This window comes from Ctenopharyngodon idella, chromosome 11 (genome assembly GCF_019924925.1).
Source record: "Ctenopharyngodon idella isolate HZGC_01 chromosome 11, HZGC01, whole genome shotgun sequence".
Lineage (NCBI taxonomy): Eukaryota > Metazoa > Chordata > Actinopteri > Cypriniformes > Xenocyprididae > Ctenopharyngodon > Ctenopharyngodon idella.
In genome coordinates, this window is record NC_067230.1 from 5,180,047 (window position 1) to 5,195,847 (window position 15,801).

The window sequence follows — 15,801 nt, forward strand, 5'->3', positions numbered from 1 at the left end:
CCTCACTACCCACAGGTCTATTCAAGCTCAAATATATAAACAATGATTTTGCGATCTCGTTATCATTGCAGACAGAGAAATTAAATATTGATTCTCCTCACGGGGAAAAGGAATTGCAGTGCAGAAATTACCTATTCTCCCTCTTTCTCACTGCTCCCAAGCTGTTTCTGCTGTCACATTTTACCTCAGGAATTTGTGGCTAATTTTGACTTTAATGGCTTTTGCTGCCTATGAAGATGAAGGAGTCCACTTTTTTCAGAATGAAGCACCGAATGTTACAGTAATCCATGCACAGCGCAAAAATAGACACACAAGGAAGAATAATGTGTTATATACTAAGGCATGTATAACTATTGTTCAAATCATTATGTCGCGTAAGTAATATTAATGAGTCAAGCTCATAATGTACTTTATCATCTGCCCCACTTATCATATTATCTACATCTTATTACAGGATTTATAGAACTAAAATAAAAAATTGTTTAAATGCAGAGACTTGTTCTTATTTTTTGGAACATTATTTGTTACTTGATTGTTTAGTGGGATTGTTCCTGTTTGTTTGTTGTTATATTTCTGTTTGTTATTCTGTTTGTTATTACTGAATCAACTTGACTATATTGAGTTACACAAAAGTAGAAGTAACTCCTTAAAAAAACAGTTATAAGCCACGTTTCCACCAAAATTACCCAGAACAATTTGTCCCAGGAACTTTTTTCCCCCAGACCTGTTGCTGTCTGCATTTCCATTGCAGTCTAAATTACCGATCTCTACGCAAAAGCTGCGCGTGCTCGTGACTCTTTAGCTCCGCCCACAGCACTGACGGCAGACCAAAGTCCCTTTAAGACAAGTCATTTCACTCGGCGGCCATCTTTGAAACGCCTCTCAGGCATGCAAGTGTAGCTCCTATCTCTTTAAATGGGGAAACATCAAATTCTCTAAAGCTATTTGCCAAGCTTTCGATTAAATTTAATATTTGAAATCACCAATGAAATCTGACAACAACTATCTCATAAATTTTGTTTCTGAACGCTTGAATCATGACAAAAAAAGGCATTTTTTCAGGCTAGATCAAACTAACGCGCATACACAGTCCTAACTGTGCGTCTCTATGGGAAGCGTGCGTCTGACTGTTTCTATAGGAACCGGAGCTTCTAACGGCCGCTGCAGTGACGCAATGACTTTACCAATCTGCGATTGGCTCTTATTTTGAAGGCGGGACTTATTCCGCCATATTGCGCGTTGCACTTTCTCCCATTCGAAAAAATACGAGTGACACGTCTTGTGTTATTCTATAGTCTTTGCAGCAGACACACCTCCAGGAGCTCTGCTTTTTTTGGAAAGACTCGGTACAGTGTATCTATCTTTTATAAATATGATAAAACTAAAGACTTTTCGGAGATATGAAGGATGCAATATTACTCTATATGTACTCAAGATTAACATGAGACTGGCATAAACTGTGTGTGATACCCCCCCTTTAAGCTCCATTGTTGATTCGAATAGCAAACAACTCTTACTGCACACACCGCAACAGACTTAAAAATGGTGGTTGAAATAAAATGCTGCGTGAACTCAACCAATCAGCATGTTCAGCGCACAAGTCCCACTCCCGAAAGTTCCTGAACTTTGAAAAAGTACTACCTCGTGAGCAGGGACTTTCTGAGGGGAAATTTTTAACCGGAACTTCATTTAGACCCTGGTCCCTGCGGTCAAAATACACCAAGTACCACCCAAAATGTCTAGTTCCTGGGGAAAGTTCCTGCAGTGGAAATGAGGTTATACATATCCACTTTTTTACATTGGATTTCAGAAAGATTTAAACAACCCTCCTTTCTCTTGATGATGTAATTTTACTTATTTTACATATTTTCTCCAAATTATTTTAGAAATGAATAAATAAAGTATACTGCATGTATACATTTATTAATAAAATATTACTAATATTTATTAAAAGGTTTAAACTAATATTGGATCAGTGTGCCTTTTTCATAGTGAAAGATTTATTAGAAATATTCCCTAAGCCTCTGACAAATCTCTTCTTATTTCTACACACGGAACCCAAGTCTGGCCTCTTTCTTTCACGAAGAGTTGCAGGGGGAAATAAACATGCTTTTATCTTATTTTATTTTATTTTATTTTACTTTACTTTACTTTACTTTACTTTACTTTACTTTACTTTACTTTATTTATTTCATTTATTAAATATAATTATATTATTAAACTATGTCAAACAAATTTATTCTGGATGCAATTTGTGTGTGTCTGTCTGTTAAATAAGATGTTGTGAAGCATGTAACAAAAATGTTCTTTGTTCCTCAGGGGTAGACACTATAAGTCCAACTGCAGCTGCTTTTTTTGTTGTTGTTTTGTTTGTTTTTCAGGGCCTGTCTGATATGAATTACTCTGATGACTGTTGTTGGTCACAGTTGATTGTAACACTGCAGTCTGTATTTTCCCTGCATTATGCTTTCAAACTGTGTTTGTATAGATTTACATTGATTTTGGCCCTGCCAGTCATCATTTGCACTTGTTTGAGGTTTATGTAGCTGCATGTATTTCTGTGAACGTTGACAAACAGTAATATATATATATATATATATATATATATATATACATACATTGCAGCGCATGTCAGAACAGAACAGAATCTGTTCATTTGGCAGCAGTTTTGTGATCAATACAGTTAAATCTGTAGGTTATTAAGTAGCCAAGGGCCAGTTTTAACCAAAACAGATTAATCCTAAACCATCACTCAATGAGAAATCAATATCAGTTTAGGATTTAAGCAGGGCTTTAGTGATGCACAATTATACGCAACTACAAATGAGATTTAAAAGCACATTATTATTGTTGTGTGAAAACAAGAACAATCCTACAGGTAGAATGCTATTTAATGAAAACCATATTTGGAAAACCTTAATACTCATCACATACTTGAACATATTCAAATCACATGTCAGTGAAAAACCTTTCAATTCCATTCATTTCCCACTCACAATATATCTCTTATAGTGAGAACATTTTAATAAAAGCTCCTCACTTAAAAGCATTCCTCACATATCATTGTATAATATACTCATCTGTATTTATCCGTATAGATCATTGTAGATGGTCTACTCGAGTTATTCTGATTACTATAGTAATATAGTAGGCGACAGGATCACATTGTAGATTGCTATATACCCTCACAATGTCAAATTGTTATCATGCATGTGTGTTTATCTTTCAGAAAAATTCGATGAGTTGCAGTCGAGGAGGTGGTTGTCCTGGTCCGAATGTCAGCTCACTGCAGACACCTGGAGATGTCAGCTTTTTCTCTAATCAGCTTGCTGTCCCCACAGTGGAGTTCACATACTCAGAGTTTCCTAAAACAGAGGTACATGAACATACACATGCAAATGTGTGCAATATAAGCACATTGATAATCCAATCATTCATTACATGAACTGTAAGTCTAAAAGACGTTAACAATGAACAGGCATTCCCTGCACCACTGTCCACAGATGAGGAAAATGAAAATGTTTTCAAGAGGCCGACAAATAATAGCCTAATGGACACCATGGGCCCTATTTTAACAATCTAAGCGGAGCAAGTGCACTTAGGGCGTGTCCGAATCCACTTTTGCTAGTTTAAGGACGGGAAAAACGGTCAGAGCGTGGTCCATGCATGGTCTAAAAGGGTTGTCCCTATTCTCTGAATGAGTAATGGGTCCGTTTTGGGCGTAACGTGCAATAAACCAATCAGAGTCTCATCTCCCATTCCTTTTAAAAGCCAGTTGCGTTCGCGCCATGCTATTTGCTATTTACATGGCGGAATTTGCAAGCGAAAAAACTTAACGTTTCTCTAGCTGGAAAACGGATCTGCTTGTACGCGAGGTTAAAGCACGTGAGCAGACCAACTATGGGAAAAGTTGGATTCCACAAAATCATTTTTATCTTTATGCACACAATAATAATCTTTTACATTGTAATCCTTTTATTTTTAATATTTGGCATGTTTTTTTGTCCTCCTGCGTGTCCGTGTTTGTGTAATAAGCAGAGTGTACGCGCATTGTGCACCCTGCATATAGGCGCATAGTACTAACGCGCTCTTAACAAAAAATAACAAAACAAATATTGCACCATTGACTTTAGACCAGGTTTCAGTTGGTCAATGGCGCAGTCTATTTCAGTTGCCTCAAAATAGTGACGTGCCAACAATGCGCCTGAACACACCTCGTTTTCAGACCAGCACGCCCATGGGTGCACAAATGGGCGCAAATGCATTTGCTATTTAAATAATGTGCCGCAGGACGTGAAAATGATAACTGCGTCAGGCTGAAGCTAGCGAAAAACACTTGCATCGCATCTGGCGCCGCATTGTGCCAGGTGTAATGCCCCATATGTTTCAAATGCTCAACAATTTCCCATACGAGCATCAGGTTTAGAAACCAAGAGGACATGTCTTTTATATTTTATATGCTTTCAAGATACAGTATGGTGATTATCTCAGACATCCAACTTAATAAATTATGTTGAACATTTGAATCTAACCATGTCAGCAAATGGAAAAGTCAGCCAGTTATTTATTATCACATCAAATATTGTGCCTTTAGCCCTAACAGTAGGGGCATTTTTTTATCCTTTTACATATTCTGTAGTTATTAAAAACTGTTGATTTAATTACTTTGAACAAAACCTGTCTTAAATTATGTATGACAAATTTAACATTCTCATTTTCTACATAAACCTGTACCATTCAAAAAAAAAAAAAAAAAAAAGCATTGAGTACTACATCAACTTCTCACATAATCAACTGCAATGATGTCAAGGATCAGCCAAATGTGCACTCGCATAGTGAAACTTGGATGTTTAAAAATCTTTTTGTTCCATCTAGAGTAAAAAGTTTAGAGCAAAATTAAATCAAATGCGCCTTTTACCCCTGTGTGCCTTTAGCCACGTTTGCCCTATACAAAAAAAAAAAAAGAAAATCATAAAAACCAATGTTGAAACCTTATTGTTTTATATGTATGTGTTTTTGACTTGAGTGATCCAGTCCAATGGAATCACTTTAAAACTCAAACAGGTTTCACTCAGGGATCTATCATGTATTCCTGGAAACCCTCAAGATGAGTTTTCGCTCACTGTGACCCTAATGCTTTCCTACACTTCAATGTGGATTCTCTGGTTCAGCACAGGCTGTCACATTGTTCCCCTGCACCCTCTTTGCCTCATTATGATACGTGAGGAACAGTTTCCTGTCATATAAAATTACCTTCCATGTTCCTCTGTCACACAGAAGCGCGGTCAAACCCCAGGACTCCTTTACGAGCGGCATCAATGTTGTGTTCCATCTGTCATGGCCCTGATGTCTTATCCGTTATGTCTTTTCAGATGACATATGCAAGCGTATACCAGGATAAACAAGCTTTCTCTTTAAAATCCTTTAAAATAAACACTCAGGAAGCTTGCCTGCTAAATTGCATACATATGTGTCCTCATTTTCATTGCACTTTATTTGAGAGCATCCTTCATCATAATGTTTTTTATGGCGCATCTTTGTACTGTACTTCCTCACCACAGTGGAGATCGTTAGATCCACTTCAAGTCCCTGGGTTCATGAACACAATGTAGCTGCTTAAGAGTTACACATTTCACACACAAAGTGACTCTTTTCCTCTTTCTGTACATCTTTCAGCCTCTCTCTCACGCTGTGGTGGTTGACACTTTCTGCATGCTGACTTGTACATCTGTCTCATCCGGCACACATGCCTGGCTAAGCATTTGCAGTGCAATGCTGGTGTGCCTTAAACTGTGAGTGTAACCTTTTCCTGGCATTCAAGCCATCAGGCTGCATTAGCACTGGGGGTGGCTGGTGTGTTTGGGAACAACACGGTCTGTGCTGTGACATCCAGCTCCCAGCATCCCTGCTTCTGCTCTCTGCCGCGTGCCTCCGCCCCAGGAGCCGTCGCTCTCCCAGCTAGCAAAATCAAAATGACATGTGGGCCTTCGTATGCTAACAATACTTACAGTGCCTGTAAAAAGAGAAAGACTCTCTAATGTCACTTAACTTAAATGTAAGTTAAACCAAGGTTATTATAGTTAACCATATAGACATATTTATAAAAAATAACAAAAAATAAAATAAATATAAAAAAAACATGGAACAAAATTAGAATCTAATTTAGAATCTACATGAAAACGGAAATACAAAAATAAAAACTAATTCAAAATATTTAATAAACTATAATAGTATCTCAATTATACTAAAATAATACAGATTTCTACAGGTGATCTGAATTTCCAACAATAAATCACTTATTTTATAAGTATTCACCCTCCTAAAGCATGAAATTGCCATATACACTATATTGCCAAAAGTTTTGGGATGCCTGCCTTTATGTGCACATGAACTTTAATGACATCCCATTCTTAATCCGTAGGGTTTAATATGAAGTTGGCCCACCCTTTGCAGCTATAACAGCCTCAACTCTTCTAGAAAGGCTTTCCACAAGGTTTAGCAGTGTGTTTATGGGAATTTTTGACCATTCTTCAAGAAGCGCATTTGTCAGGCAGTGATGTTGGCGAGAAGGCCTGTCTTGCAGTCTCTGCTCTAATTTATCCCAAAGGTGTTCTATCGGGTTGAGGTCAGGACTCTGTGCAGGCCAGTCAAATTCCTCCACACCAAACTCGCTCATCCATGTCTTTATGGACCTTGCTTTGTGCATTGGTGCGCAGTCATGTTGGAACAGGAAGGGGCCATCGCCGAACTGTTCCCACAAAGTTGGGAGCATGAAATTGTCCAAAATGTCTTGGTATGCTGAAGCATTAAGAGTTCCTTTCACTGGAACTGAAGGGCCAAGCCCAACCCCTGAGAAACAACCCCACACCATAATCCCCCCTCCACCAAACTTTACACTTGGCACAATGCAGTCAGGCAAGTACCGTTCTCCTGGCAACCGCCAAACCCAGACTCGTCCATCGGATTGCCAGACAGAGAAGCATGATTCGTCACTCCAGAGAACACGTCTCCACTGCTCTAGAGTCCAGTGGCGGCGTGCTTTACACCACTGCATCCAATGCTTTGCATTGCACTTGGTGATGTAAGGCTTGGATGCAGCTGCTCGGCAATGGAAACCCATTCCATGAAGTTCTCTATGCAATATTCTCGAGCTAATCTGAAGGCCACATGAAGTTTGGAGGTCTGTAGCTATTGAAAGTTGGCGACTTCTGCACACTGTGCGCCTCAGCATGCGCTGACCCCAGTCTGTGATTCTACGTGGCCTACCACTTTGTGGCTGAGTTGCTGTTGTTCCCAATTGCTTCCACTTTGTTATGATACCACTAACAGTTGACCGTGGAATATTTAGTAGTGAGGAAATTTCACTAATGGACTTATTGCACAAGTGGCAACCTATCACGGTACCACGCTTGAATTCACTGAGCTCCTGAGAGCGACCCATTCTTTCATAAATGTTTGTAGAAGCAGTCTGCATGACTAGGTGCTTGATTATATACACCTCTGGCCACAGAAGTGATTGGAACACCTGAATTCAATGATTTGGAGGGGTGTCCCAATACTTTTGGCAATATAGTGTGTGTGTATATATATATATATATATATATATATATATATATATACAGTTGTGTAAAAATAAAAGTCATCTTTGATTATATTTATCATGGGTGCCAATAATTCTGACCACACATGTATAGATATATATACATAGATGTAAAACAAAAAAAACACAAATGAAAAAAAAACAAACTAAAAGTTATTTAAAATCATTTTAAAGGTTATTCATTGAATTGATTATCACACACCTGCTTCTCATTTAGTTCTGTGTATATCTGCCCTCAGTTTCAGTTCCTCATTGTCTGGTGTTGTCTATGCATATGTTACGTTGGATTACTCTCTTTTGACTACGCTGCTAAATAGATTAGCTTTGCCTCACCTCATCTTCATCCTCAGCCAATCCGAGACAGAACACCAGACTTCCGAAAGGATAAGTAGTTTATCGCCCTTGCCCGTGAAGGGCTACCTATATTGGAATACATAGACTACTTCTGCCAGTTAGACCAGTGTTCTTTTTTTTTAACAATGAGACTTTGAAATCATTGTACTGGGTTTGAGTAAATTATTACAGCACTTTATATTTATCCGATGTGAATGAAGGAACATGGAGAGAAGTCATTCTCCGATGTGTGGAATGTTTGTACCCCCTGTTGATTTCGTCAATTACAACCACCACAGATTCAGGAACCACGTTCACCATGGATAAAGAGTTTGGGCCCACTGCAGACCAAGAGCCAGAGCCATTGACCCTGCGCCAGAGCCACTGCTCACAACAGAGCCAGAGCCTGTAGCCTCATCCATCCGGGAAACAACTCCTGCCTTCCAGTCTGACAAGGTGTGTGAGCTGGTTTATACATCATGCCAATGGGAGTTCTCGTGGAGCTGTATGATGAAGTGAGTGGTCACCCTCATTCTCCAGCATTGAAGATATCTCTTCCCCAGTCTGAAGTGAATGATTTTCTGATGAATTCCAGTGCCCAAGCCCTTCCTCCTCCACTGTTTCTGCCCAGCTTCAAGTCTTCTTTGTCACTGCTGGTTACACAGAGCTTTGAGTCTTCTTTTTGGCCTCCACTGTTTACACCCAGCCTCAAGTCTTCTTCGTCACTGCTGGTTCAGACTAGCCTCAAGTCTTCCCATTCCCTCCTCCTCCTCCTCCTCTAAGTAAACCATCCAGTTCCTCTGTGTCAGTTTTTCTGGTCCCGTTCATCTCCTCCCCCTCTGTTGATTCTGCCCCGATGCTGCAATGCCTCGAGCTTCCCGTTCTCCAGCTTTGCCTATGTGTTATGATCCCCTGGCTCCACCTCTGTCCTCCGAACCCTTTACTCCACCTTGGCCTGTCGACCAGTCCCTCCGGCTCCCCACCTTGGTCAGATGGCCGCACCTCGTTCCCCCACCCCTTTGGCTTCATCGGGCTCCTCCCTCCCTCCTGCTCCACCTCAGTCCTCAATCACACTGGCTATACCTCAGTTCTCCAACACCTTGGCTCCACCTCAGGCACGCATCTGCATGGCTCCACCTAGGCCTCCTGGTCCTTCAGTGTCGCCTGGTCTCCAGTTCCTTTTGCTCCACTCTGGTGGTCTCCTGCTCCACCTTTTCTGCCTTGGGGGTGTCCAATTCCATCTGCTCCGCTCTGGTGATTTCAGTCTCTACCTGCTGTTCCACCCTGGTGGTCTCTCTTCCGCTGTTCCAGACTCTCACCCTCATTCTATGGAGCTGTAATGGCGTAATGTCACAATCTGTTGTGTTTTCTGTTTCATTTTCAAGGACTTTTAGTTTTGTTTTTGTTTTTTGTCATTTCCTGTGTTCCCTTGTGTTTATGCTTGTTGTCATGATTATTCATTTAATCATTGATTATTACACACCTGTTTCTCACCTGTTTCTTATCAGTGTTGATGCCCTCAGTTTCAGTTTCTCATTGTCTGGTGTTGTCTGTGCACAGCACTGTTACTTTGCCTTCTCATTTGGATTACTCTCTTTTGTTTTGTTAAATAAGGACTACGCTGCAAAAAAGATCTGCTTCGCCTCACCTCACTTCATATTCATCCTCAGCCAATCCGAGGGGGGCAAATTATTACCACCCTAGATCACAACCATTACCTCATCTGGTCTTCATTCTCAGCCAATCCATGACAATTATATTTGTGTTTATTAACTAATTTTATATAAATATAAATATAATTTGTAGATACTTTTTATAGACAGTGTATTGTTGAGTAGAGCATATGTGTGATTTACCTGAAATAACGGTGCATTTTCTTGATTGAACATCAGTTCAATCCGCACCAAGCAGGGAACTAACCTCGACCAATACAGATTCTAGCGGAAATTACCATCTTCATAAACCAAACGTTTTTACAGATCTCTTTGATTAACCTCCTCTGGTCTTGGGCACTAAAGACAGTTGTCTAATGCAGAGTGACAGATCAGGGAGTCTATCTCCACCCATGCTAATGCAACTCCCTCTCCAGATGGTCTTCATATCTTGTTTCTGTCTCCAGCCCTGCGGCTGAGGGTCAAAACTGATCGCTAACTCAGAAATCTGCCTGACCATGCAAAAATCTGTCACCAGTTGTTTACTGGGAGCCTTCCCGACCCAGAGTTACCATCCGGCTCTTGTCCTGGAAAGTCAGAGGTTTGTTGGCTGTGAACAGACAGCATGTTCAAGTTTTTTGGCCCGAGGTGCTGTATTAGTGTCTGCACAACTAATCTAATTAGCAGTGTGAAGCAGCGGCAGCTGGATGTGGTAGATCCGTAGGGTCTCTACGCTTCGAAATCATATGGCAGTTCCCTTTGCTAGCTAACTCTCTACTCACATCTGACAGCTATGCTAGGCTTGCCTTAGCCTACACAAGCCTACCATCTGGTTTCTGCCGTTGGCGGCGACTGTTTGGAAAAAAAATATTGGGCATAACATGCACATGCATATAGTAAGGCCTCATCAACATGACATCTCTGTGTACCAGTAGTATCTAGGGTCTAAGATCAAGTCACATGTAATGAACAATGTATTATTTGCTTTTAAAGGCCTAGAAATAGTTTTGTGGGGGTTGAAGAGATTACAAGTTACCAATGATACATGAGGTCTTGCCAAGACACTTAATTAAATAAAAATAAAACACTGTTTTAAATACTTCAAGTGAATGTAGGCAATATAACATTATAATGTACAATATGAAAAATGAAGATTCAAGATTTGATAAAGATTACATTTACAGCGTTATTAACTTATTAGTGTGATTAAAGTTTAAGAAAGATGATGGAAAAGGTAATTTAAGGGTAATATATTTGATCAAATGTAACACTAAAAACATTTATAATGTTACAAAATATTTGGTAACACTTTAGTATAGGGAACACATATAAACTATTAACTACAACTTTTCCCTCAATAAACTCCTAATTTACTGTTTATTAATAGTTAGTAAGGTAGTTGTTAAGTTTAGGTATTGGGTAGGATTAAGAATGTAGAATAAGGTCATGCAGAATAAGGCATTAATATGTGCTTAATAAGTACTAATAAATAGCCAATATTCTAGTAATATGCATGCTAATAAGCAACTAGTTAAAAGACCCTAAAATAAAGTGTTACCAAATATTTCTATTTCAAATTTTGATTTATTTATATTTATCAAAGAATTCTAAAAAATAAAAAAATAAAAAAAATAGGAATGGTTTCTACAAAACTATTAAGCAGTGCAACTGGTTTCAACATTGATAATAATAAGAAGAAATGCTTCTTGAGTAGCAAATCAGCATATTAGAATGATTTCTGAAGTATCATGTGACACTGAAGACTGGAGTAATGGATGCTGAAAATTCAACTGTGCAATTAGAGGAATAATTTGTGTTTTTAAATATATTAAAATAGAAAACAGTTATTTTAAATTGTAATAATATTTCACAGTATTACTGTTTTCACTGTATTTTGATCATATAAATTCAGCCTTGGTGAGCATAAGAGACTATTTAAAAATAAGAGACTATAAAAAATGTTTTAAAAATCTTACAAACCCCAAACTTTTGAACGGTAGTGTATATAAACTACATTTGTAAATACAGTTATCTTGATATAGTGGCGAGATGCACCGTGTTTGCATTTCAACACTGGTGTCTGGAAAAAAAACTCTCTTTTTGTACCACCTGTCCTCATTTTCCACCAAGGTCTTGTCTTTATGGATGAGTACTCATGTCAGTGCAATCCTTTCAGTAATACTACTATTTTCTCATTTGAAGGTGCTTTTTGTTCATTTTCTCCCTTTTTAAATTGTGACCATTTTGCTGAAATGATGACAGGGATCTGCTGGTACCCATACAAAAGGGACACTGAAGTTTGAGAGGTATCATTCTGTTATAGCTGAGAGAAAATAAAGTCTATACAAAACTGTGTTGGCAAATGAGTATGTTGAATATTTCAAGTCACATTGATTTTTAAAAGTTAAAAGCAAGAACTTCTCAACATAACATCAGAGTATACATTGAACCTGACACTTAAGTTGCATAAACTTCAAAATCTAAATATAAACTTATTAGTTAGAATGTAATGTGATCACATGCAGATTTGTTAGCCTGTTGGTGTGCTTGTCAGGTACTGTAAACTGAGAAAGGCAGATGCTGCATCTGCTTCATCTAGAGTGAAGACTTCTGCTGAGGAAAACTGCTCCTAGCTGGATGCTAGTAGATTTGGCAATTCAGTGGCTCAGGATAACCCATGCCACTGTGTCCCAAGTGGAAATCTCACTTGGTTTGTGAATCTCCCTATAGGTTAACTCTGCCTTATATCCAATGTCACTATAGGATCAACCTGTTCGTATTTGAAGATATCTGTAAATAATTGATTCACATTGATTTTTGTATAGACACGGCTGCAAATCATTTAACCAGCATCTGTCAAACATCTTTTTGTTACCTTGCAGATGTCCTGGTCCCTCGGGTTGGCTGGCAATGAAATTAACCACATGTTCACACTCACTATACTGTCTGCAATGATAAAGTTGTATCCTCTATCTCACATGTCGGGGATTGATTTGGAAGTGTCTGTCACTCACAGACAGAACTAATTCCTGACTTCTGGATTGAAGTAAAGAACAATCCACTCATCCACGATGCAGCAGTTTGCAAGTTGTGCTTAGAAAAGGCTTTTGTTGCTTCCAAACCAAGAAAGAAGAAGAAAAAAAAAAGAGAGAGAGAGAAAACATGTCTTTTTTACGTCTTTAAGTTTTAGGATTTGTTGTGTTAGGATTTTACTCATTTACTGATTTGTAAATGATTTTTGTCACAATTGTTTCAACCAGTCTTTAGAAATCACACAGAACAGAATGTAATTACCTGAAATTAATTTATATTTTTAATAATTCAAATTTAATTCGTAATAATTCGTACGCCCCTTTAATAAGAGGGCGTACGACTTTAAAACGTAAAAATAGGTCGTAATAAGGTGCTTGAAAAACTACCTATATGGTCATTTTTTGGAGGAGGACAGTCTTAAGGATTCTGTTACATTTGTACTTAATGTTGTATTGATATTGTATGTTTTGTAAAATGTATTTGAACCACACTTTACATTCAAATAATAGTGAGATAACATTAATTTAGCAGCTTGTTCATGTAAAGTATCGTGTGTAGCGCTTTGAAACATTATCACCATTTTATCAGATCCAAAAGTCCCACACAGGCTTATTCAATAATGACACCCTGTTTCATCTGTTCCAATAGGAAATCATTTGAAATGCTACACTCTCTCTTCTATTGATCAGATAATAAACAGTTAATAGCCATCTTTGATGGCGTCCTGCGGTCAGTTAATGATTTCAATTTCTTTTTTTATCACTTGTTTAAAATGTGCAAGCACAAACACAGCCCATCTTCCATGAAGATGAGCAAAATCAAAGAGAGCTGATTTATTTCAGAATTCTTCACACCCACATTCACAACTCCTGAGTGTGATTGAACTAACAGGCATTTAATTAATTAGGATTAATTAGTATTTATGAGAGGCTAATATAATTGCTGCAGCGTTTAGATGATAAGACCAAACAACTGTATTGAAAGTTAAACATTGTTGAAAAGCATTAAGAATCGACTATTAAAAGTGTCTATGAAGCTAATAAGTGATGTTCTGAATAAATTCTGAAGTTAACTTGCAAATGTTCAAATATGTTTGACTGGCTCGCTGATAGTTTCAGTGTATACCAAGCCTGTGACAAACAAAACAAGTTGGTTAAATCGCTTTTCCTCATCAAATAGGGACATTTCATCAGCTATCCTTCCCTCTCAGCATTGCCAGATCCTCCATTTATCCTTCATTGCTGTAAAAAAACACACACAAACAGATGCATTTGGCAGCAGTGAACACTCTGTTTGTCTGCAATGATTTGACTGATTTTTTTGGGTTTAGGTTGCGGTTGTGTTTTCGCTCACAGCAGATTAGTCCTTTCATTCACACATCGTCCGGTTGATTAATTCACTCTTTTTTAATGTGTTTAATTTTTTTTTTACTGAATTAATTTCTGCATGAGTTTGCTTGGGAATTAGCTGTACAATAAGTGGTGTTTCCAGTGTGTTCTCTACAGTGAAATCCTTCCATCACCTGAGCTTCCTGAGAGGTACATGGCTGATTAAGTCAGTGATAGATGTGCGAAACCGCAGCTGAGATCATCCTCTGTCAGCCCTCAGCCTGTCGCTGCATTTTACTGTGTCTTATTATCGCTCGCTCATTGTCATTGAATATTCATATTGCTTCTTGCCAACAATAGACCATTAGTTCTGGTTACTGGGAGATGATGGCACACTAAATAGCTCTGAACGCTTTCGGAGAGACTGTCCCGCACGTCAGGGCCGGGCTTTTCAGAGCAGGCAGATATCCAGCCACATGCTGATTACTGCATTCAAAGCCTCATTTTCCAGCTTACATAAACAGCGTGTGTCCCTCTTGCCGTGACAGTGAGACTGTGATTAATTCTCCTGCTTTCTGCCAAACTTGTCCTCTTTCTATCGGTTTCTCTCTTACAAGCACACACACACACACACACACACACACAGTATATGTGTTTTGGTTGTTGTCCCCTGCCACAATCATTTAAATGCTTTATTTTTAAATGGTGGATATTGTTACTGTACATATAAACAGTAACAAAAAATGTACAAAAATATGGGGTCAGCAAGAATTCTTAAAAGAAGTCTCTTATGCTCACCATGCATTGATTTGATCAAAAATACAGTAAAACCAGTAATATATTGACTTTAGATTATTACAATTTAAAATAAGTTCATTCTAATATACTGATTGGGTACACAATAAATATTTATTATTATTATCAATGTTGACAGCAGTTGTGCTCAATATTTTTGTAGAAACTGTGATACTTTTTTTCTGAACTCTTTGATTAATAGAAAATTCAAAACAACAGCATTTATTTGAAATAGAAAACGTACAAATGTCCTTACTTTCACTTTTGATCAATTTTCCGTGTCCTTGCTGAATAAAAGTATTACAGTTTCTCTCAATCTCTTTGGCACAATTCTCGAATTAGATTTTTTTTTTCTCATAACACAATAAGTTCAGGTCTCTGAACAATTTGTTTCTAGTTCACATCAGATTTGGATTTTTTATTGATTTAAGCAATTTGCATGTGTTTTGACTCGTGTGCAAAAAAGTACAATTGTCTACAGTTTGCACAACATCTAAATGCACATGGCTTGTTGATCAAAACTGATGAGTTGATTCTCAGTGAAACTGTCAAACTCGTCACAACAATCTTTCATCGTGTGAGCCTCCACATGCAAAATGATCCATTCAGTTATCAAAATCTGTCAGACATGCATGTATATTCCATAAATGCCTATGACATGGGATATTAGTAATGTCTGCTAAATTGGCAAATGGCCTGCCATTGTAATGAAATAGGAATAACAATTTTACCAATCAACCAGTCAAGTTTGGAAACATACAGTAGGTTACTGTATATGGAGTTTGCCCATGTATATGAAATTTGAACATGCAGGAACGTCTAAATCCCTAAACAGCAACAGCAGTGTATTGGGGTTGGGGTTGGGGTTGGATTCCCATGAATGTTTGTGTGCCTCAGTGGCCTCATGGTAGAATTTTTTTTAAGCGTGTCAGAGAGGTTTGGTTTCTAATCTGCCCTATAGTTTTTATTTATTTATTTATTTATTTTTATTAAAAGCAAAAGGTGTTCATCAGTGATTTTATATCAAGAACATGGACGCGTTTGTGTGCATTTTGTTTTG

The 15,801-nt window shown here is 38.1% G+C and overlaps 1 protein-coding gene across 2 annotated transcripts in view; it reads left to right on the top strand.

Annotated features, from left to right (window-relative positions):
* LOC127522764 (inactive N-acetylated-alpha-linked acidic dipeptidase-like protein 2) overlaps window positions 1-15,801 on the top strand; it is a 317,380-nt gene that overhangs the window by 245,357 nt on the left and 56,222 nt on the right. For both annotated transcript variants that reach the window (XM_051913038.1, XM_051913037.1), the window contains exon 10: window positions 3,230-3,376. In XM_051913038.1, coding sequence (XP_051768998.1) covers window positions 3,230-3,376 — 147 coding nt within the window. The remainder of the gene's footprint in view (window positions 1-3,229; window positions 3,377-15,801) is intronic.